Raw genomic sequence first — 25,349 nt, 5'->3', positions numbered from 1 at the left:
CATCATCACTGGCCATCAGAGAAATGCAAATCAAAACCACAATGAGATACCATCTCACACCTGTTAGAATGACGATCATTAAAAAGTCAGGAAACAACAGGTGCTGCAGAGGATGTGGAGAAATAGGAACACTTTTACACTGTTTGTGGGACTGTAAACTGCTTCAACCATTGTGGAAGACACTGTGGCGATTCCTCAAGGATCTAGAACTAGAAATAACATTTGACCCAGCCATCCCATTACTGGGTATATACCCAAAGCATTGTAAATCATGCTGCTATAAAGACACATGTACACGTATGTTTATTGTGGCACTATTCACAATAGCAAACACTTGGAACCAACCCAAATGTCCATCAATGATAGACTGGATTAAGAAAATGTGGTACATATACACCATGGAATACTATGCAGCCATAAAAAAGGATGAGTTCAGCCGGGTGCGGTGGCTCACGCTTGTAATCCCAGCACTTTGGGAGGCCGAAGCGGGCAGATGATGAGGCCAGGAGATCGAGATCATGGTGAAACCCCGTCTCTACTAAAAATACAAAAAAAAAAAAATTAGCCAGGTGTGGTGGCGGGTGCCTGTAGTCCCAGCTACTTGGAGAGGCCGAGGCAGGAGAATGGCGTGAACCCGGGAGGCGGAGCTTGCAGTGAGCCGAGATTGTGCCACTGCACTCCAGCCTGGGCGACAGAGCGAGACTCCGTCTCAAAAAAAAAAAAAAAAGGATGAGTTCATGTCCTTTGTAGGGACATGGATGAAGCTGGAAACCATCATACTGAGCAAACTATCGCAAGGACAGAAAACCAAATACCGTATGTTCTCACTCATAGGTGGGAATTGAACAATGAGAGCACTTGGACACAGGGTGGAGAACATCACACACCAGGGCCTGTCATGGGGTGGGGGGAAGGGGGAAGGGTAGCATTAGGAGATGTACCTAATGTAAATGACAAGTTAATGGGTGCAGCACACCAACATGGCATATTTATACATATGTAACAAACCTGCACATTGTGCACATGTGCCCTAGAACTTAAAGTATAATAAAAAAAAGAAAAAGCAACAAAAGTTATGAGTTGAATCATAAAAAAAAGAAAATTGAAGCATATAGAGGTAAAATAGCTAGTCACATAGCTAGTAAGCTCTAGAGCTGAGATTTAAACTTTGGACATCTGACTCTAGAGAATCCATACCTTAACAATGCTTTGTTGCTTCTTGAAGTCTTTGTTTTTTTTTGAGATGAAGTCTCGGTCTGTCTCCTAGGCTGGAGAGCAGTGACGCGATCTCGGCTCATTGCAACCTCTGCCTCCCAGGTTCAAGCAATTCTCCTGCCTCAGCCTCCTGAGTAGCTGGGATTAGAGGTGTCCACCACCATGCCCGGCTAATTTTTGTATTTGTAGTAAAGACGGGGTTTTGCCATGTTGGCCAGGCTGGTCTTGAACTCCTGACCTCAAGTGATCTGTCCACCTCGGCCTCCCAAAGTGCTGGGATTACAGGCGTGAACCACACTGCACCCAGCCATGCTTCTTGAAGTTTTTAGAAATTTTTAGCATAGTCTACCTGGGTGACCTAATTATATAACCTGCAAAGGGGCTCATATCATATACACCAAGCTCTTTCTAGGATACTTCCAGGTCAAACCTATCCACTTTTCTGACCTTTTGGAGGATCTAATAGAAAAACAAGATACTACAAGAGAACAAGACTGGGCCTCCTTGCACATGGAGTAATAGGGCCTTTTAACAGCTCTCAAGTTCGACACAAAACCTCAACACAGCATAACAGCATATCTTTGTTGAAACATTCTTCTTAATTGCTGTCTTTAAACCTAAATGGGCTGATCTCAGGCAACTGTGGGGTAAAATGTGGCTGATTCATCAGCCAGTAGAAAATAACGTTAAGCCAGGAAGGACTGCCATGGAGATAGAAAGCTGAATTGTTTGACTGAATTCCTGTGTTTTCAAAGTGATGTCAAGGTGAAGATATTTTTTTAGCCGCAGAGGCACAAGAAGACATGCTTTATCAGCTAAGCTTGTTGACAGTGAACATGTTCTTGTGTTTCTTGTTTAGCATTTTCCTCAAGGGTTATGTCAATCTAGATCGGGGTTACTTTTTCTAACCCTAGAAGTGAAGAGATCGATGAAATGATGGGCCCTTGTTGATGGTAAATAGGACACTAAAGTTATCTAATGGGTTCTGCCCTATGGCTTTTGATTGCCTTTTATTCTAACAAGTTGCTATTGAAAACTTTCTCCATGTACAGGCAGGTTCTTTGAAGGGCTAGTGGGCATCCCAGCTGCCAAACTTGGTAAGGAAGGTTGATCACTGAATTTTCATTGGTCACAGAATAGCACCGTGTGGGGCATTCTGAGACGTTCCATTATTCCTGTTGGTTTGGGACTGGATGCACAATTCTATGTAAGGAATGGGTTGTTTTTATTTTCAACAGATCATCGTGCACTGTAGAGGGTGCCTGGTAAGGGATATGATATACTATAGTGCTGCCATAAGCAGAGGAATGCCCAGCACAGGAACAAAAACAGGTGATGAAGGCTGTGTCAGGAAATCTTTATGTCAGACAAGGCCTGGGCACTCGGAGAGGTTTTCATTACCTTTCTTTTTGTTGTTGTTGTTGCTGTTGTTGTTTGTTGTTGTTGTTGTTGTTTTTGAGACGGAGTTTTTGAGACGCTCTTGTTGCCCAGGCTGCAGTGCAATGGTGCAAACTCCACTCACCGCAACCTCCGCCTCCCGGGTTCAAGCGATTCTCCTGCCTCAGCCTCCCGAGTAGCTGGGATTACAGGCATGCACTACCACACCCGGCTAATTTTGTATTTTTAGTGTTTTGTAATTTTGTATTTTTAGTAGAGACAGGGTTTCTCCATGTTGGTCAGGCTGGTCTTGAACTCCTGACCTCAGGTGATCCGCCTGCCTTGGCCCCTCAAAGTGCTAGGATTACAGGCGTAAGCCACTGCACCTGGCCTTGTTTTTAAGAGAAGGCGCTTCACTCTGTCACCCAGGCTGGAGTGCAATGATGTGATTTTGGTTCACTGCAGCCTCAATTTCCCAGGCTCAAGCAATCCTCCTGCCTCTACCCTGAGTAGCTGGGACTACAGGTGCATGATGCCACACCTGGCCAATTTTTCTTTTCTTTTTTTTCTTTTTTTTGTAGAGATGGGTTTTCATCATGTTGCCCAGCCTGGACTTGAACTCCTGAGTTAAGATGACCCATCCTCTTCGGCCTCCCAAAGTGCTGGGATTAGTGTGAGCCACCACACCTGGCCAGTTTTCATTACCTTTGATTAGAGATGGGGACCTGTAATCCTATGTAGATCCAATTTTTCAGTTTAGGGAGACTGTTAGGGAACTCAGCTCTCTGGTCACTTTATAAGCTGACTACCTAAACAGTGAGAGACGTACTAGATAACCTTAGGAGGTACCAATCTGTGTGAAGATCTGTAATGGCATAAACAAAGTGCTTGGAACTAAAGGTTCTCTTCTGGTGAAGGAGTCATAGTCTGACTGAATTGCCAATGAAAATATAATTTGGCAATAACATCTTGATCTAGAGCTGTGCTGTTCAATGTGGTAGCCACCAGTCATATGTGGCTATTTAAATAAATGAAAATTAAATAAAAAGTTCAGCTCCTCAGTCACCCAAGGCACATTTCAATTGTTCAACATTAGTATGGTAGCTAGGGGCTATCATCAAGGACAGTGAAAATTCGTGAAATATTTCTATCATTGTAGAATGTTCTATTGAACAGTGCTGATCCAAGAGAGAAACAAAAAGTCCTCAAAGATATTCTATCAAGAGACAACATCTTGATGGCTTGATTGACCATACCAGATAGCTCATATCTCATTTTTATTCTGAACCACTAGAGATTTGAAATAGAGAGGGAATAAGATCTCAAGAGTTTGGTGTGGAGAGTGAAGCTTATTTTTTTCAGTAAAAACACCTTCTGTTAGTGGCTCACTATGGATAATGGTCATAGGCCAGGAGGTGACAGAGCATGTGATGCTTTGAAGTCAGGGCTTTCTCTGATTAAGAGTATGTGACCTCATTGGGCAGAAGGAAGTGGTCAAAGGCACTTTTGATACATGCACAAGAAATGAGTGTGGCTTCCCTTTTCTTGAGTTTTCTGGAATTTCCCTTGGTTTCTGACCTCCTTACCTTTCTGTATCGAATTAAATTGGTAAAAATAGGTTAGGCATCCTAAGAAAAACATGAAACCTAACACTCCTTTCTGGCTTAAGAGATTCTCAATGCCTTCCTCAAAAGGAGAGTAATTCTTTTATTAATGCTGTTTTATGTGTGTATTAGTCCATTTTCACACTACTATAAAGAACTACCTGAGACTGGGTTGTTTATAAAGAAAAGAGGTTTAATGGACTCACAGTTTCACATGGCTGGGTAGGCGTCAGGAAATGTACAATCATGGCGGAAGGCAAAGGGGAAGCAAGGCACATCTTACATGGCAGCAGGAGAGAGGGTGAGGGTGGAACTGCCAAACACTTTAAAACAGTCAGATCTCATGAAAACTCCCTCACTATCATGAGAACAGCATGGAGGAAACTGCCTCCATGTTCTAATTACATCCCACTAGGTCCCTCCCTCAACATGTGGGGATTACAATTTCGATGAGATGTTGGTGGGGACACACAGCCAAACCATATCAATGTGTCTCTAAAACTTTAAAAGGCATCAAGGAGAGGGAGATCAAATTAAGGGAAGACATACTTGTAATAGTGCAGGATGTCTCTGGTGGCTTGTAGCATGGGGATGCATCTAATCATTTTCAGTAGAGTCTGAAGAAACATTTGGTTGTCTCCTCCCACCCAAGTCCTTTGATATGGACTTATGAACTGAGGAATTATGAAGCAATGAAGACTGCTTGGGGTCTTCATCTAGCCCGACATCTAGGGGCTAGGTGTCAGGATGCCAAAGAAAATTTATCAGAGAGTAAAGTGTCCCTCATGGAAATTATGAAGTAGGTTAAGACAGATGTTAAGAGGAGGAGGTCGTCATTCATTGCACAGCTAGAAAGATTAGAAAAGAGACTGGTAGATACAGCCAAGAGTTGTCTCTGGTAACTATAATGAGAGCAGTTTCCATGAACTGATGAGACAATTAGGAGGGTGGCTACAGGGAATGAAGAGGGAGTTTCTGGGGCAGCAGTGAAAACATGAGCTCTGGACCTTGTTTAGTCACCATCCTCTCACAAAAATAAACACTCTGGTACCCAGTAAATACCTGATGAATGAATCTTTGGGAAAGAAAATCACTGAATGCATAAAGTCCTTTATTGAAAATATTGGGATAGCACTGCATTACATATAGTCAATATCCATAAATGAAGGGTCACACATTTCTGAATGGACAATACTGTTTTACACAGAGAACACAGCATCTGGATATGCTCTCACAATTATAGTATCATGGACTAAACTAGGTCAGAGTAAAGTATATGCAAAATGACCATTTTGTTTTTTTCCATTTTATTAATAGCATATGGTTGCAGATGGTGTAAACGGTAAATGTGATATCATGAGACATTCCTGATATCTCACACCAACACATTATTTAACGAGCAGGTTAAGGTGAAACTGCCAGTATGCTGTTAGTCAAGAGTTCTCAGTAGGAGAACTTGAGTGAAACGTACACCCAGGCTACAGATTTAAAATTTTATAGCATTCATTTAAATTTGCATGGAATTAAGGAGTATAATAATTGTTGATCTGACAGGAGGCCACTGGACAATTTGTTCTCTTTTACAAATTGTCTAAAATAGGAGAATAATGTAAAGGAAATATTCTAAGAATTGCTTTTTTAAATGCAGATATGTAAATAGTACTTGTTATACATTTTTCCTTTCAAAAATTACTGGGGAAATAATTTATGACAGACCATTTTTCAGCTTTGGCTATTATTTGAAATTTTTTCCTACTAGCAAGCAGTCTTTGGCTTTCATAAAAGTCTGGTAATCAATAATATTGGTTAAGTAAGTCTTTATTATTATTATTATCATTATTATTGAGACAGAGTCTCGCTGTTACCCAGGATAGAGTGCAGTGGCACGATCTTGGCTCACTACAACCTCTGCCTCCCGGATTCAAGCAATTCTCCTGCCTCAGCCTCCCAAGTAGGTGAGATTACAGGTGCCCACCACATAGTCGGCTAATTTTTGTACTTTTAGTAGAGATGGGGTTTCACCATGTTGGCCAGACTGGTCTCAAACTTGTGACCTTGAGTGATCCACCTGCCTCAGCCTCCCAAAGTGCTGGGATTACAGGCAACAGCCACTATGCCTGGCCCTTTATTTTATGTAATAGATGTTTTATGATGTGAAAATAGGTTGATATCTTAAAAATAGGTTTTCCTTTCTATTCCAATTTTGATATGAATGTATTTCTTTGTATTGTTTTTTTCTCAAATAAATGAGTCTAGAAACCAAGACAATTGGTCCAATTTGACATTTTTCATTTGATTTAAAAAGTGCAGAAATTAATATACTGAGTCCCTTTTAAGACAGAGGCCTGCTCGTTAATGTAAAAGCTTGGAAAAGTTATACAAAGAACACTCCGAAAATAAAGATTTTGTTATTAACACAAATGATTTTATAAGAAGCAAAACACTTTTTTTCAAAAGCAGGATTTGTTCTAAGTCTAGGTTCACAAAGGTATTCATTTCTATAAATATCAACTTAAGACTGTGAGAAATGATGTATTCTTTTTCACATGTATATGTTCAAGGTAAGTAACTAAAAATGTACCCTTTTATTGACTAAATGGAAAGCTGGCCTATAATGTCAAATTGATGAACATTCATAATGAGTTTTTAGAAATTTAGAATTATACACTCATATATATGTATATGTACATATACATATACACACACATATATCTCTATATATCCACATACAGATATATAGATATATGCTGCTTAAGAACTATCACCCTAAACAATCAGGGCAAAAAAAATTCAATATAAAACTACATAAATCAAACAGATTTGTTCCCAAAACATAGCACAAAATGTATACATTTAATATTTCAAGATTTGACACACTAAAAGAAAAAAAAACTGCCGACACATTTCAGACAATATACTACAAATAATAAATAAAAGTTTTTTTTTAAAAAAAAAACCTCATATATTCCCTTTAAGTGCTGTGCACTTTCGATTTTTCTAAATGACACTAACCTTTTCCATGGCAAATGATAGCTGTACATTTTGGTAATGAAAATTATGCTGATAAATACACAAGGCATGTATATATCCACAGTATCTTTTTTTTCACAGTTACCAAAAATAAAAATTGCATTCAACTCATATATCTATAAACACTCTGATTCCTCACTGTATGGATTTGAAGGAAGTGGAAGTACAAAGTCTTTTCAACAATCTGGATTTTAAGTTTCTTTCTTCAACGTCTGCCCTCCACATGGACCTTCCAGAATCTTTCTGCAATGTGATCATGCTCTGAGATGACAGCAGAAAGGAAGCATTGGGGTGGGATGAGGCAGCCTGGGCTGGAGCTTCTTTTTCCAGCCAGCTTTAGGAGGGCTGATCGAACCCAGTCTTTTTAATGTTATATTTTAAGGCAGTCTGAATTTCACTCAAATGCCCACACCTCCAGATCCTGAACTATGAAGTCTTCCTTTTTGGAAAGAATATCATTATTGAAAGTGCTGCAAGAGTTGCTTCGTCCGTGGTATAAATCAGCATCTAGCCATAAACCAAAGCGTCCCCTGAAAAGGTTTAAAAAAAAAAAAAAAAGGTGACAACACTTCTATCTTACATGGCACATGGCACACTATTCTCTCTTGCTGCCGCCTTCTTTCCTTTGTACTACTGACATGCAAAATTCTAAACTGCTTATAAAACCAGGATACATTTCCTTTATTTCATTTAAATGACCAGTCTTCCTAAAAGACAAGTGGTAATAGTCCCTCATTAGACACATAAATATTCTATCTCTGATTCTTAGTTAGGCCATTCTGTGTTAGGCCACTGTCCTAATTCATCTAAGCACATGGATTAGCTAAAATAACCTGACACCGAAGTTTTAACTGCGTGGGTCAAAACAGACCCATTCAGGTCAGGTGGTAAAATAACAATAAGAAAACAAAAATGACAAAAACCTTACCCTCCACCACCAAGTTCTAAAGAACTTATGTCTCCATTGATAAAATATGAATTTTCTCCACTCCACTTAAAGACCTTGGGGAAGAAACACAAAAAAGAAAACAGACATTTTAATCTGGAGAATTAGCAATGAGGAAATATGAAATAGTATCTACGTGTAAAAGGGAACCACCTCACCCCGTTGACTGAGGAAGTTCCTGACTACCAGACCTGGCCCACACCAGGATGAGATCTCCCCAGGGGTTATGAAGGAAGGAAGACCTTTCAGACACATGGTGGCTCTGACCTGCGACTCTCTGGATCCCAGCCTGAGCAGCCCAGAAAGCCAGGGACCCTAAGCAGTTTGTGAGCTACAGTCATAAAGGGCTGACCCAGCCCGGAGTCAGTTCAGGAGAAGTTACAGGACAGCTAGCCGCCCCAATGCCTATCCCCTTCCCCAACTGAGGACACTGTGACATATGGGAGTTGGATATTTCTCCTATCTAGGTACCTTGAAATGAGGGCTGAATGTGTAGAGAAAAGTTTCGCCTGTGCCATAATAGTGGTCACTGAACCTGAAAGGATGAGTTGCATATGCTCCAAAAATCTGTCAAAAGGAAACAGAAATGTTACCTACATTCAAACCTAAATCTCCAAAGCAAGGCTTTCTGGAATATTTTTGATACATCATGTTCTGAGATCTATTTCAGCAAAGATTATTACTAAATTGGCACTCAAACCTAAAAAGACTACCAATAAAAGAATAAACAAATATCCCCAGCTCTAACTGGAACCCAAGTAGCCAGACTTCCTGGTGCGTGCAAAATTCATCTGACAAAGTTCAGACAACTTGTTTGTCAAAGGCCAGCAATTTGTTCCAATTTTAAAAGATTTCCAAAGTTCACTATGGAGACAAATTTCTGTTATTGAATATACATAACATAATGGAAACATTAAGCAACAGGAAGACACATCTTGCACACAGAAATGAGTGCTTGGGACAACATAGTCACATCTCTTTTGTATTTTATAAGTGGAGTCATGGCTTGGCATTTCTCCAGTTTTTTCTGGAGATTTGTAACAATGAGTTATTAATATGCTTATTAAATTAAAATTATATCCTTAAAAATGACTGACTTACTATAGCTTAGTTCAAAGTGACTTTTAAGAAACAAATAACCCCATAATATCATGGCCTTGAAAGGTAACTTAGATGTGTTTAAATCAATGGTTCTTGTACTTTTTTTTGTCGGGGGATGGAAGGGGAGCCAAGCTACATGAGGAGTAGTGTTTTCAGAATGTGTACGCCCACTGCCTCAGCTTCTCATCCTTCTGTTCACATCCTGATCAGCACTTGCAAGGGTGAGCATATGTATTTTGAAAATGTCCCTAGGTGATTCAGACATTCTTTCTATTTCAAATCCCATTTGAGGAACATTGCTTTAAATGTAGGTTATCGGGAAAATGTCATAGCATTTTTCAAAAATTATTTCAATTAGATCACAATCTCTGTGTGCTGTCTTCTTCACCACTTACACTCAGTTCCTGGCTATACTTGCAACACTAAGTATTAGGTAGAAGGCTAGAAACTCTTTCTAACCAGTATTTTTCATACTTCTTGCTACCAAACCTTTCCCTAGAGCTGCTAAGAACAAAGAAATATAGCACAGTAACAAAACATAAAAAATCCTTTGCCCTTCTTCTGGTGATCTTCCAAAAAGAGAACTAAAATACAATCAAAATAGGCATCTATTTTTAAAAGCATGGTGTTAAAATATGACAAAATATGACAAATATGTGGAAGAAAATGAGTTCCCTCTCTGATCAGTCAATAAGAAAAGTTATCTTTACTTTCACACCCTCCATAGAATTTTAAATAATTATTTTCTTTTTTAGCTAAAACTCCCCCCCCCCTCTTTTTTTTTGTTTTGAGATGCAGTCTTGCTCTGTTGCCCAGGCTGGAGTGCAATGGCATGATCTCGGCCCCTCTGCAACCTCCACCTCCTAGGTTCAAGTGATTCTCCTGCCTCAGCCTCCCAAGTAGCTGGGATTACAGGCACATACCACTATGTCTGGTTAATTTTTGTATTTTTAGTAGAGACGGGTTTCACCATGTTGGTCAGGCTGGTCTTGAACTCCTGGCCTCGGGTGATCCACCTGCCTCAGCCTACCAAAGTGCTGGGATTACAGGTGTGAGCCACCACACCTGGCCTTTTAGCTAAAATTTTCTTAGCAATTCTGGATATGCATTTAAAGACTAAGGGCTGGATGATATTGGGGAATTACTGTTAATTTTGTTAGATCTGTTGCATTGTGATTATGAGAAAATGTCTTTTTTTCTATTAATGTATTAAAAAAATTTTTTTAATTTTTTTATATAAAGTGTTGTTCAGCCTATACCATATAAAAATGTAATACATTTAGCAATAGCAGAACAAAGGAATTCAAGGGAATAGATGAAGAGCAACCTAGAAATGATAAAAGGAAAGTCATATAACAAAACATATAAATGTACATTTGCTCTTCTTTCTCAACTTCCTTAGCAGACATAAAATTATGTAACATAGTATTCATAACAATCTATTGCTATATTTGTAATATATACAGATGTAACATGCATAACATTTGTACCACAAAAAGTTAAAAGATGTAATAGAGCAAAATAGGAGTAATATTTCTATCCTTCATTAGAAGTTAGTAATTAGTCTCTATTAATTGCCTGATGATTGTTCTATTGTTTTCAACAATGCCTGGTGGTGTAAATTATTCCACAGTCTGATTCAATTAAATGTAGGTTCCTTTGCATGGATAGTTTCTTTGGCCAGACTATGAAGTTTACCCTGACTCCAGAAAGGCTCTCCTTAGCTGTCTCTTTTCTTGGATCTCTCTGGTAAAGTAGATGGTCTACAGTTTAATTTGTTGCCTTCATGGCTACAGCCTTCTTCTTAACACCAAAATTCTCATTGTTTTCTAGAGTGCCCTTTGGCTTGAACTTCCCCAAGTGTGTCTAAACAAAGTCAGTTCCTTTGGGTAGAGCTTTAGAACTCTATGTCCTGTGGCCTGCCTCTTCCCCTGGGAAAAAAATCTCTAACCCACTGCTCTGAAGCTAGGGACTAGACAGTGACAGCAGCCTGTGGTCTTGGCTTGCCTCATCTGGTGCAAAACTTCTGCCCTGTGAGCTGAAACAAGAGCAGCAGAGACCCCTGTATTCTCAGCCTGCCATGCCTAGGGTAGAGCATGGCTCTGTGAGTGGAGGGTGGGTAGAAGAAGAAAGCCCCCTACCTCTAGGCCACACTTGCTTGGATTTTAGCCTAAGAAACACTGATCTTGGGTGGGAGATAAGAAATACAGGGGACCCACAGTGAGAGAGGGTACACTATAACCCTTGACTGGCAGCTGTGGGAAGATAGTGCCCCATCTTCTTGGCCATACATGCCCAGAGTGGAACCACTGTCAGTCTCAGCGCGGGGTTAGGGAAGGGAGAGAGTTGTGCCTCAAGTGCCACAGAATCCCACTGTTATCACTGAGATTAATTAGATTTTCTTGAATAAATATTCCCTCACTTGCTTAGAATAATTTCCAGAGACTTTAAGTGATTGTTGTTTTTGTTTTCTACCAGCTATGGTTCTTTCACTGGGGACTGATTCTGTAGAACTCCTCATTGCTGCCATTCTACATATGTAATATTTTTATATTAGAATGTCATATAATTCAGTTTCAGACACATTTGCAGATGTTGTTCTGTCATGTTCTCAAACACAGCAAAGCCACAGTTTCCCCTTTGGGGTAGATGGGGTGCAGAAAGCAAAGTTAGTGTCTGGTTGTCCTCAAATGACACAAGTGCCTCCAGGGTACATGATTCAGCAAGACTCCACCCAGTGACAAGACTGTAACCTTCAGTTGTAGGCCTCCTTTACAAATCGCACAGGAAGCTTGGTAAAACTGTGCTTCATCAATACCTGTTCTGTATGAACCATCACATTCCTCAACAAGTGTGGTATTTTGGTAAGTAAATAGGACAAATAATCTATACTTAGGTGAGAGTCTGTATGTGTGCTCTAAGATAATATAGCCATACTTCATCCAAAACATAACATCCAATTCTCAAACATTTCACTAAATTCCTAAGTCTCTTTTAAACCAACTGTTATCATTATTTTAATTTTTTTGTCTTGACTCCACCCACCTTTCAGCTTGGATCTTATTAAGCAAAATGTCAGCAATCGGGAAATAACAATAGTAACAATGATAGCTAAATTAATTCCCACAACTCTTAAGCTACAATAATATTACAATAAAGTCACAAAGATCATTGCTAAGAAAGACAGTGTCTTTGGTACCCCCATTTGTTCCCTAATTTTTCCCAAGGCAAATCATGACAGCAAAGTTCTATTTCTCGTAAAATGATCCCATGTATATGGCTCATTACAACGTGGACATGTCTCAGTATAAAAATTTTGTGCTTCACAGTAAGCTCCCCAATGCTTAATAGTGCCTAGCACCTAGCAGGCACTAATTAGATATTTGCTAAATGGATGAATAAATGAATGAATGAATGAATGAATGAACGTTGAGTAAAATCTGCTTCAATGACAGAAAATCTGCTCAATGCTGCATCTTAAAATCTTGGAGGAATTTCTAATTCCTCCAAGAAAGACCAACTGTAACACAGGCAATAGTACAATCAAGAATGGTACAGTGCATTCTCTGTGGTTTCTTAACAATTGGGCCCCTCAGGCACAACACACTATGGCCTTGACTGGCTCTCCATCACATCCAAAATGCAGGCAAGGTTTGTGGGCACTACTTTGGCTACCTGGGAAAGGTGCTGGTATGGCACTGGAACTTATTTCTGCAACTGTTTCCAAATCCAGATCTCACTCTACCCCAACTTTCCAGTTTTTAGGCTGTGGGATATCATTATACTTTTCCACTTCATGGTGATAGAAAAAAGCTCCTTAGAATGTGACTGTATTTGGAAGTATGATCCATTTTCATTTTGGAGATGATCCTGAAATATGTAGGGGTGAAATGCCATAATGATTGGGATTTACTTCAAAATATTTCAGCAGAGAAAAAACAAAGATAAAAGACACAGAAGGCAAAATCCTGTTAACTGTGGAATCTGGGTGATGGAAGTATATGGTACTAGTCTCTCTACTGTTGGGAATTTTGAAAAATTATTAAAAAATATTCTTTATGAGAGGGACAGGCCTCACCTGATTATCCATATCTTTGATGACCAATAGGACAGGACTGTCTAGTGACGCCGATTTCCGGTAGAGTGTCTTTAAGCTGGTCCCGTGCTCTAACGTGCTATAGGCCAGTCTCCATGGATACCCTTGCACCCTTGCAGGAAGGCGTCGGGCCAGCTACAAAGCCAAAGGAAGAGATGTAAACAGAAGGTTCACACACAAATTGCTCACGAACATGTGGCACAAAACAAATGCCTGTTATTCAAACTCAGTATCATACACTCACATAGTGCCCCTCCTTACTCTGGCAAATATTTGCTATTCTAAACCAAGAAAATGATCATTTGATAGTGTTTACCTTGGCAAGGATACTGGCCAGGAGGTGTTTTCCCATTCAGGGACGTGACTATGGAGTCCCTATCCTATTATATATTTGAAAACACAGATCAAGCTGGATAAAGAGGTATAAACTAGACACATGCCCTTCCTTTCCACTTCAACCTGGCTTTTACCAAACAGTTCATATTTTCCCAATTTTTCTTTCTAAACACTCAGAGGCTCAAAACTGCTACTGACAGCTGCAGCTTTGCACAGAAGTGAGGGAAAAAAAAACAGGGATGTTTAGTGTTAGAAGTCAGGTGTCATCTGTTCTTATTGCACCTGTATCTTTCGCCTGCATCAATATTTAAACTTGGCTATAAATAACCAATAATGTATATCTCTTCAAGAATATTACCAAAGGAGGCCATGAAGTGCTGAGTCTTCAGAGTGCTTAAAATCAGTTCCAGTGTCAGTGTGAATCCCACACCTCTATAATTACTTGGTCAAGCTTCTTGGCTTTCTTGGGTCTTTACTGGTTCCTCAGTAAACTAGGGAGCCGAGCTTAATGATTCTTTAAGGTCTCTAAAATTCATGTCTCTGAGCTGACTGATGAGGGAAATGCCAGAGATTCCTTACTACAGTTCAAACATAAGTGCATTAGAATATTTCATAAATTTCAAGTAAACATTCAGAAACTATAAAATACACAAAGAAAATTATAGAAAAAGGAAAAATTGTCCTGTAGCTAGGTATTTTTCATAAAGCAAGTGGAGTGCATTTGCTGTATTACTTTTTTTGAGCCCTATACATCAAAGCTATGGGAACTCTGCAATAATTACAAGGATAAATTTGGATCCTTTTTAAAGTGTATTAGGACTATGGTAGGACAATTAAAATTTTTATTTTTTTAAGATTAGAAATGGCTTTTCCTTCAGGTTTGAGAGAAGGATGTTAGTGTCTGACCAACTCCTCATACTACCAAGAAGGCAGCAGGAATGCGACTTTTCAGAGGCAGAGCAGGGGGCACTGGCCTTAGTGGGCTGCTGGTGTTCCTCCTTCCTCACAAGCCTCATCCTTCAGCCCAAGTGAGAAGGGCAAATGCATTCAGGGATGAGAATTTTTTTTTTTTTTTTTGAGACAGAGTCTCACTCTGTTGCACAGGCTGGAATGCAGTGGTGCGATCTTGGCTTACTGCAACCTCCACCTCCCAGGCTCAAGCGATTCTCCTGTCTCAGCCTCCTGAGTAGCTGGGATTAGAGGCATGTGCCATCATGCCCAGCTAATTTTTGTATTTTTAGTAGAGATGGGGTTTTGCCATGTTGTCTAGGCTGGTCTCAAACTCCTGACCTCAAGTGATCCGCCTGCCTTGGCCTCCCAAAGTGTGAGGATTACAGGCGTGAGCCACTGCACCTGGCCAGGGAAATTATTTCTTAAAGCCTAGGAACCCCCACCCTTGGTGGCCAGGGCGAGCCCACCTGCTCGATGTGCATATTCTCCAGGAGTGCGCTGTGGGGCCGTAAGACAGGCAGCACCTCCTCATCCTCGTCTTCATAGTAGCTGCATGTGCTCTTCCTGCGCTTTGCCTCCTCAACAGTGATGATCTGAAATGAGAAAACAAGCCAAGAAAAATAACTTACTGGCTTTTCTTCTAACTGCTAATTAAAAAAAATCACTCTAGGGACACCGCTGCCTGAAAAGGTGACACTTCGGCAGCAGGAAATCAACTGAACAGGACTTTGGGGAAATGGCTAATTTTTCAGTTTCAGAACAAATGCACAATTAAAGACAGTACAGTCGAGGCAGTTAATATGTATAAATTAAAGTCACAAGTCACCAGGCTAGATGTGGTGGCTCATGCCTGTATGCCCAGCACTTTGGGAGGCCAAGGCAGGAGGAAGATGGCTTGAGCCCAGGAGTTTGAGACCAGCCTGAGCAACATGACGGGACCCCCATCTCTATATAAAAATAAAATAAATTAATTAATTAAATAAAGTTTTCCAGTTTTAGTATAGCTGCTGATTGCTCGGTCACTGAGAATAGTATATAACACCAGAAGTATAGCTTTCTACCTTTGAAATGCCCTAAATGATTCTCTTTTAGCCTTTAGATTTAGTATCTGAATTGTTAAAGGACTAATCAGAGATCATTCAGTAGGTAAATCTTTTATAAATAGGGAGTTTGTGATGATAAGGATAGTTTTTAATCAGGTTCCTGATGTTTTCTCTTAAGGTTGTGCACATAGAAACCACTTCTATTAGAAATAATGAATGATAACAGCTACCAGGAGCACGAGTACAAAGAAGTGTGAAGCTTTAGTCTAAATTACAACTAGGTTACAATTATTTATGTACTGTTCACAGATGATAAAAATAGTCTCCCCATCTAAACCTAGAAACATCATATTGTACAAAACATTTATTATTTAACTCTAGCTATGCTTATGAATTACCAAAGTTCATTTTACTCTAAAATCCATTTTTGGCCCTTCTTAAATTATGGATAAATCACTGGATTATTTTCAGATTGAAGAGCGTATATTAGGCTTCTTGGCTTTTTGTGTAAGATCAAGTGAAGGATTATATTAGACAACTAATTCACCAAAATGTACTAGTTTTAATGATTTTACATTATAGAGAAAAACATTTAAGTTAAATCCAGTGCAAGTTGTCAGGTAGTAGTGCACTACTCAATTACCAAAATGCACAATGACAGATACAAAGTACCCACTGGCGTCTGAGCCAGATTTACAAGTAAGAAAATTAAGCTTACTAATTTTACCATTTTCTGGGGGAGTGTTTCCGTAGTGAAAACACTATCAAGAATCACAAACCAAGCATTTTAAATGAATGAAAAAAAACACTCCGTTTTCAGCAAACTCTGTATTTATCACAAGTATAAAATGAGGCTGTGGAATGAAAAAAAATCAAATATGGATTTCTGGCTCCAATGAGAAGAGGCAACCACACCATAACCCTCTCCGGAACGAATAAAATACCTGCTGGTAGAAATGTCAGCACAATCCTTTCTAATTAGAACGACTTTCAAAACAAACTCGGAGGTAGATCCCTGAGAATTCACCAGCCCTTATTAGCCCTCGGGACACACTCCAACATACCTTCACAAAAGGCTCTTCGTCAGGTCTGGCACAATAGAAAATCTGGATGTCCAAGGGTAATCTTCGGCCTCTCATTGTGAGCAATGAGAAGTGTGGCTCTCTCTCTAATGAGGAACAAGTTTTCTCTCTACTCTGCTCCCACACCACAGTTACTTGTAGCCACGCTGAGCTACAACTGTTTTCTCAGTATCTATTTCCTGCATGATTAAGTTTCTGTTTCCCTCAGGAGAAGGTTCAACATTTCTACAGGAACACACCCAAATTAGGATTTAGAGCAAACACACTTCCTGCCAGGCATCACTGTGAGACTGTAAAAGGACACTTTCACCTTTGAAACGGTGGTTTCCCAACACTATGATAAAATCCTATGGTTCATTTTTTTTTTCTTTTCCTTCTTACACTTTTCTTCCTAATCGTCCCTCCAGTGAATCTAGTTTTTCTAACCCTGCCTTTTCAGAGTTCTTTTTCTTTTTTTTTTTCCCCCACCCCCAGCACCTTATTTAAGGCTAAAGCCCCATTTAAAATGGTATGCATGATCCCTGGTATAAGCTTGAATCTCAAACAAAGGATGAAAAGGAGTCTTCAGTGGAGGTAGGCTTCATTATAGTTAGAACAAACGGCATTTCACTTCAATACTATGTCATGTTTGTTGGTGGGAGGGACTTAAAAGAATGGGAGAACATCTGGTTTACATGAGGTTGTGAAAGATGTCATCTTACATGTAGTTTTATAAAACAGTTGGCAGAGTAATACTTATCTTTTTACATTTTGGAATTAGTTTTAATGACTAATAAGCATGATGAGTCCTCCTCTACACTTCAGATCAGATGTCAGGAGGTTAGAAAGAAATATAGATCAGCAATGGATCAATTTTCAGTGATCTTTCTGTGACTTTTCCAGATCCGAAGTGGCCTTTCAGTCTTGGGCACAGCTGCGGGGATCAGGGTGTATTGTATTGCTCACACTGGGGGTCAATTATAAAGAAGACTCTAGCAGATCCTTAGAGACCAGTCCATGGCCAGCAGAACTGACTCTCAATGCAACAGCCTGAGCACAACCTGGGGCAGAATGCCAGCAAGACAACACTCTCCTCTGGGCCCCTGGGACTCCAGGACAGCAGACATTATTTCCTATATGATGGTGGGTGCCAGGTGCTTTGCCAGGCACAGGGACATAAAGCTGCTCACAGTCTCCAGCAGGTGAGGAGACAGTAGAGAAACATTTCTAAATAAATGGATGCCATTCCATGTGATTGTAAAAGGAAAATAAAATCTTGGGATCACAAACTCACTACAACAAAAGGGAAAATTAAGCTTTGAAACTGAGCCACACAAACAAAAACCACCTTTCCTTTTGTTTCTAAACAGCTGTCTCCCCAGGTGGTCTCCCTCACCTGGACAATGTAAATTAACAGCTTATTTTCACAAGTCGGAAACAAGAGCAGACTAGAAATTGTCCTTACTGCTCACCCCCAGACCAATGCATACTGGACTTCTTCCACGACTCTGTTTACTTCTTCATCTTATGTAAAGTGCAGATTTACTGCGCACAAGGCATACATGATTGAGGGTTCCTCTACCCTCTCCTTTGCACATGCAACATGTGGATTCAGTGCACACTAATCAAATCCTCACAAGAAAGTAACCGTTTGTCTCATTTTTTCTACTCTCCTCTTTTCTTTTCTCCTTCCTCTCCAGCCCACTTTTCCCCTTTAAATACTGAAGCCCTCAAAACCCTCTTTGGAAAAAGTGCAGGCCACAGATCCTACTGTGGCTTATGTCTCTTTTTCCCTCCCCAACCAGATGCATCCTCAACCTTAGCAAAATAAACCTCTAAATTGATTGAGATCTGTCTCAGGCATCGTTTTTGGTATATAGGATACAGATGCCAAAATCTACAGCAAAGGTGCAAAGGAGGTTGGGGTGACCTGGGGGGTTCTGAGATAGCTTATTCACAGAGGAGATGGTGCTTCAGTTTGAGAGCAAGGATAGGGTGTGAGAAGATGTTCCAGGGACAAGGCACAGCAGGAATGCAGAGATGGATTCTGGGTTCACATTGGCTGGAGAAGAGATAGCAAGGAAAGCAGTGATGAGGAAGGTAGATGAGACAGAAAAGGGAGCAACAGCAGAGAAAATGAAGAGCCTTGATGCCATGACGGAGCTTAGAACTTACCCTACAGGTCAGTGTTTCCAAAACATGACTGTTTCTCAAAATCATCTGGGAGCTTTGAAAAATACAGATTCTGGCCGGGCACGGTGGCTCACGCTCGTAATCCCAGCACTTTGGGAGGCCGAGGCGGGCGGATCACGAGGTCAGGAGATCGAGACCACGGTGAAACCCCATCTCTACTAAAAATACAAAAAATTAGCCAGGCGTGGCGGCGGGCGCCTGTAGTCCCAGCTACTCGGAGAGGCTGAGGCAGGAGAATGGCGTGAACCCGGGAGGCGGAGCTTGCAGTGAGCCGAGATTGCGCCACTGCACTCCAGCTTGGGCGACAGAGCAAGACTCCGTCTCAAAAAAAGAAAGAAAAATACAGATTCTAACATTCCTCCCTCCAGACCTACTGAATTAATGTCTCTAGTAATAAGGATTTAGGATTCAGTTTTTTAAAATTCCCAGGTAGTTATTCTAACAGGTAAGAATCAGCAGAGTCAATAAGGAGGCCACTGAAGGTTTTAAGCACAGAGTATCCAAGCTTACTTGTATATTTAAATGACAAGTTAGACAGCCCCACAGTCCGTATGTAAGATCTTTCAACATGATGAAGGAAACATCAGAAATCATTAAATAGTGCTGGAAAAAAATTGACTATGAAAAATATCATCTATCATACATCAAAAAAGCAACTATAGATTGAGTGAAGAGTTTAAATTAGTATTGCAGGGTCACTTATACATGGACACAGATGAATTCAGAACCATGTATTTGTAATGACACCATTCTCCCTGGTGGACAGGTTCTCTCCAGCAATGTTTGGCTGCCTAGGAGCAGAAAAGTGTGAGGGTGGGTTCATCCAGGATTGCAGGCAGGCTAGATGGGTGCAGTAGATGGGAGAGGGGTGGAGGAACTCAGGAGTCCTGGTAAGGATGTGTTTGAATTCATTTACCATCTGTCTAAGCTGGGAAAGAAGAAATGCTAAGTGGGGTTCAAGAGAGCAGCAGAACAGGAAGGAGGGGTAGACCTATTTTTCCTAGTCTCATCTCCCAATTTCCCAGTGCTGCAAGCTTGTTAAGTATTGAAAGCCTATGTTATCCATCATTGTATTTCCAGGGCCCTCCCCTAAAGAAGTACTTGATACATGCTTGCCTGACTGGATGAAGGGAACTGGGGTCTGGCAAACTACAGCTTGTGTATTAGTCCATTTGCACACTGCTATAAAGATGCTACCTCAAACTGGGTAATTTACAAACAAAAGAGATTTAATGGGCTCACAGTTCCACATGGCTGGGGAGGCCTTGGGAAACTTAGGCCTCCTTTGGCAGAAAGCAAAGGAGAGGTAAGCACCTTCTTCACAAGGCGGCAGGAGAGCAAGGGAGCGTAGCAGAAACTGCCACTTTTAAAACCATCAGATCTTGTGAGAACTCCCTCACTATCATGAGAACAGCATGGGGGAAACCGTCCCCATGATCCAATCACCTCCCACCAGGTGCCTCCCTTGACACGTGGGGATTACAATTACGATGTGATTTGCATGGGGACGTGGAGCCAAACTATATCAGCTTGTCAGCCAAAGCCAGTCCACCACCTGTTTTTGTATGGCACTTAAGCTAATAAAGATTTCATATTTTTAAGGGATTCAATAAAAATTAATGACAATATTTTGTGACACATAATAACTATGTGAAATGAAACACAGTCATGCTCATTCATTTACATACTATGGTTGCTTCTGTTCTATAATGGCAGCTATGAGTACCTGCAACAGGAACTGTATGGCCTACAAAGCCAAATATATTTATTATCTTGCCCTTTACAAAAAAAAAAATGTGTTGAGCTCTGAACTAAGGCATGGAGCTACGAGTAAGAATATAAGTGGATTCGTCTAATGTGGTCAGAATGAACTGTGTGCCTGTGTACATGGTAGTGGTGCTGCTGGTGGTGTTTTTTTTCAAACGGAGGAATAAAGTTATTTTCCTCTGTGATTTCATAGGTGCACAGGGACTCTAGTTTCTTACCAGCCTGTTACATGGAATCTGAATGCGAGACTGCTTACTGTACCTTAGGAACTAAGACGGTCTAACCCTGCCCAAGTGCTCACCTCCCAGCTCTTGGTTGTTGGCTCACTGAAGAAGTTGTCAATCATGTTCAGTTCTTCCTTCTCCACCACCACAAAGCCTTGCTCTTTGGCATCTTTCCCATAGACATCGGGAGACCACTGAACAAAGAATGTGTACAAATGATCCACCCTGAAAAACACATTTGTGACAGATGTTAACACCAAGTCCACTTTCTTGGCAGGTGCTAGTGTGGACTTCAGTACATAAACCATCTTTTCCCTGCTTGGCAAATCCATTTTACTAATTGGAAAATTTCCCACTATCAAGGTTATCTCTACAAGTGGCCTTCCATACTCAAAATTAAGAGCCAAGAAACAAAGTAAAATTCCACAGGCACTGTGAAACTGTTAAAACTGTCTTTCAATTTGAGGGAAAGATCAAGAGATGGAATGTAAAACTGAAAAACACAATGAAATATTTATACCAAATATTTTTTCCTTATTGAGTCTTCATTTATTGGATACTTGTATTCATTGAGGGAAAAAATGTAGATCTGAAGCTTTAGCTAGGAACAAAGATAAACAATACTACAACGGGTCTTTATGTAGATCAAAGTACTATTGCATTGTAATTGTAATAAAACATCTTTGACAACTAGAAAGTGTCAGGAATAATACTGGCTATTTTAATATTAGAAATAAATCTAATTTTATTGACACAGGAATGTTCTTTGCTTCCAACTTCTCTGCTGTCTTATACATATTTACTGAATGAAGTTTCCAAAGTATCTGTCGAGGCTTCATCAATAGAAATATGCCTAGTTCCTGGGAAGAGAATGAGAGCTGTGAAAACTGCAGCTCCTGAAATATCCTCCAAGGTTCATACTATAACCATCACAACAGGACAAAGGGCGATGAATATGATCAAATGATTCTTGAAGTATCTTCTAATCACTAAATGATAATTTGAATTTGAGGCTACTGTTTGGGATAATGTTAACTTATGATTTTTAAAATTTATAATTGTAATAATATTAATAGGACTAAAACAAAAACAGAAATACCACTGACAATTCTGATATCCTAACAGATCAAATCATTTTTAAGGTTTCCACCTTCCTATCTGTTCTTGTCCACAAGTGTACATAGTTTATACAGCTTTCTTTTCATTGCAATCAGAGCCAAGCCATAATTGTTGTATTTAACATTATATAATATACTTTTACCACATTGCTAGTCCTTGTAGTCATGTTTAACAGCTACATTTCATGAAGTTAATAAACCATAATCAGCCTGTATTCCTATGCTGTCAGGATATTTAGTTTGTTTGTATTTCTTTAATTGTATGAATGATGTTACAGTAAATATCCATACAGTGTATGACTTTCACTATGGTTCGAATTATTTCCTCAAGATTAGTTCCCAGAAAAGGGATTACTGGGCCGAGGGGCATGATTTTAGTTTAGTTTGCTGTGACGTCAGCATTGCAGTTTGTGTCTTAAGTTTCATAACAACCTTGCTTATCCTTTTAGTTTATATAAAGTTTTACCTGACTCCATTTGCGTTCCTTTCAGTGTTAAGGGCTTGAACATTTTTCAATATTTTCTTCCTATCTGTAGCTTTTCTTTTGTGAACTGGATTTCTGTGATATGTGGTATCAATGTTTTTCTTTTTTTCAATTTGTGGGAGTCTTTATGTAAGGTGGACATTAATAACTATCAAATGTGTTTCCGAGCTGTTGTTTCCCTTTTTATATTAATCATGTCTTTTCCCCCACAGTACAGACTTACCAATTTTCTTATACTTTAAAGGTGTATTTCTTTATAGAGTTCTCCTTCAAAACATGGACTGTTGTTACCTAAAACAAGGTGTGTATCAGTGTATATGACATGTTACCGTTTCTATTACAAAAGTAAATATAGATATTGATAGATACTATGATTGTACATGGGTATGATGGTTATGTTTCAACTTGGTATGGCCATCCATGGTACGCAGCTTTCGGTCAAATGGCAGCCTTGATGTTGCTATTAAGGTATTTTAAGATGTGATTAACATTTATATCAGTAGACTCTGAGTAGAGCAGATTATGCTCCATAATGTGGGTGGGCCTCATCCAATCAGGTGAAGGCCTTAAGAGAAAATGATAGAGGTCTGTCAAGGAAGAAGGATTCTACCTTCAGACTTTCTTCAGGCTTGATACTGCAATACCCACTCTTTCTCCAGTCTCCAGCCTGACAGTCTGTCCTGAAAATTTCAGACCTGCCAGCCCTTAACAATCGCATGAGCCAATTCTTTAAAATAGATCTCTATGTATAATACATATATTTTGGTTCTGTTTCTCTGGATAACCTTGACTAATGTTATACAATAAACTACTCTGAAAGGCTACAAAAGAAACAGATCAAAATGGTTACTTCCAGGGAATGGAATGGGGTGGGAGAAATACATTTTATATTGTATATATATCTATCTTTAAATTATTTTAATATTTGGAATAGGTAGTACATTTATATGATTCAAACATCAAAATTATATTTTAAAAGGCATATAAGAAGTTTCCTTCTTACATCCCCATCTACCCCAAGCCCCATAGGTGACCACTTTATTCACTTCTTATATTTGTAGTGTTTATGTAGATATAAATATGAATATATATTTTTTGTCTTATTATTTGTTGGGAAAAAGCTGAGTGTCGGGAGGGAAACTGAGGCAGGGCTTGCCTAGTACTTTGGAATGTGTCTAGACTTGCTGGCTCCTTGCTTCTAGCCCTCCTAGGCTCCTATTCTCATTATCTCCAGCAGCAGAACATGTTCCATATAAATGCTAAACCATCACAGCTGTAAATCATGTGCTTAATGCAACGTGCTCTTTTGACCGCCACATTCTCACCACCTGTTTCTTTGTTGGATTACCAATAAATACCGTGGGCCCCCAGAGCTCGGGGCCTTCACTTTTGCCTCCGTACAATAGTGATGACGCCCTGGTGTCCCACCTTTTTATCTCTCACTGTCTTTTTCTCAATCCTTTGACTCCAATTAGGAGAAGGAAAAAGAGTAAATATACATACAGACTCTAAGTATGCTTACCTAGTCCTCCAAGCCCACGCAGCAATATGGAGAGAAAGGGAATTCCTAACTTCCGAGGGAACACCTATCAAACATCAGGAAGCCATTAGGCCCCCCAAATTTTCCTTACCTCTGAATCTACTTCCTCTGATCCCTGCCTAAAGATAATTTTATGAGGAAGAGGATTAGCTTGTGTCTCTCCAGGTGACAATCAGGTGCCTGTGTGGGTGCCCACCAAACATCTGAAGATCTATCATGAGCCACAGCATCTAGTGGACCCACCTGTACAGTGCGAACTGAAGGTCTGAAAAGCCTCGATTTGCTTTCTCTATGCCTTCTGTTAATCAGAGAAGGCCTGTTTCTCATTATCAGTAGAAAGTTTTACCTCGCGGTAATTAACCAAAGAGGCAGAAACTGAGTTAACGAATGTTTCAGCAATGGCATGCTTCCCGGCTACAACCACAAAAAGTTTTTGCTTCTGTTACAGTAGATTTACTAACGTGGGGGAGAGGGTATGCTTGTGTTTTTGCAGGAGATGAACAAACCATGTGGATGCCCTCAAGATGTGTACGACCATGGAACGGGAGCATGGATCCCAACCACGGACCGGGTTCCCCCAGTACAAGCCATGAGCCACTTGAGTCTGATTGCAAAGATGGAACGAAGACCGACCAGAGTCATGATGCTTAATGGACCAATGCTTTCTGACTCAGCCCCTCTCTACCCTGAATAAAAGAGATCCTAATAGTTAGGCAGGAGTATCATCGCCCCTATTCAGCATGAAGAAGTTACAGAAGATGGACCTTCATCCTTCTGCAACCCCTAGGATTAAGGGTCCTCCTGTAAAAGGGAAAGGGGAGGTATGTGGGAAGCATTCAAACCAGAGCGACTCCAGTTTGAATAAGGGCTAAGAAAAATGAAGCTGGATCACTGACTGGCAATTAAGGGCTGCACAGCCTGCAAGTGCCTTGCTCAATTAAAAGAGGCCACCTCTTATGCTAGTAATAATGACAGGAATAATGATAGTTTCTCTTTTACAAAAAAGAGAAGGGAGGCATGTTGCGAAAAAGCTGAGTGTTGGGAGGGAAACTGAGGCAGGGCTTGCATAATGTCCTTTGGAATGTGTCTAGACTTGCTGGCTCCTTGCTTCTAGCCCTCCTGGGCTCCTATTCCCATTATCTCAAATAGCAGAACATGTTCCATATAAATGCTAAAAATCACAGCTGTAAATCATGTGCTTAATGCAATGTGCTCTTTTGACCTCCACATTCTCACCACCTGTTTCTTTGTTGGATTACCAAT

General features: G+C 40.1%; 1 protein-coding gene across 7 annotated transcripts in view; it reads right to left on the bottom strand.

Moving 5' to 3' along the window:
- Nucleotides 1-5,286: 5,286 nt before the first annotated feature.
- The window catches only part of NCOA7 (nuclear receptor coactivator 7), a 145,258-nt gene continuing 125,195 nt past the window's right edge, over nucleotides 5,287-25,349 (bottom strand). For 6 of the 7 annotated variants that reach the window (XM_055263155.2, XM_055263144.2, XM_055263166.2 and 3 more), the window contains exons 11-16: nucleotides 21,022-21,169; nucleotides 15,124-15,249; nucleotides 13,352-13,504; nucleotides 8,644-8,739; nucleotides 8,155-8,228; nucleotides 5,287-7,756 (exon numbers count right to left, since the gene is read on the bottom strand). In XM_055263155.2, the coding sequence (XP_055119130.2) occupies nucleotides 7,621-7,756; nucleotides 8,155-8,228; nucleotides 8,644-8,739; nucleotides 13,352-13,504; nucleotides 15,124-15,249; nucleotides 21,022-21,169 (733 nt within the window). In that variant the 3' untranslated portion in view covers nucleotides 5,287-7,620. Of the gene's footprint in view, nucleotides 7,757-8,154; nucleotides 8,229-8,643; nucleotides 8,740-13,351; nucleotides 13,505-15,123; nucleotides 15,250-16,763; nucleotides 19,866-21,021; nucleotides 21,170-25,349 lie in introns of those variants that run through there. The other variant, XM_055263176.2, reaches the window with a different exon arrangement.

This window comes from Symphalangus syndactylus, chromosome 2 (genome assembly GCF_028878055.3).
Source record: "Symphalangus syndactylus isolate Jambi chromosome 2, NHGRI_mSymSyn1-v2.1_pri, whole genome shotgun sequence".
In the NCBI taxonomy this organism is placed as follows: domain Eukaryota; kingdom Metazoa; phylum Chordata; class Mammalia; order Primates; family Hylobatidae; genus Symphalangus; species Symphalangus syndactylus.
Note: the sequence above shows the minus strand (reverse complement) of the source record. Positions and strands in the feature narration are given on the sequence as shown.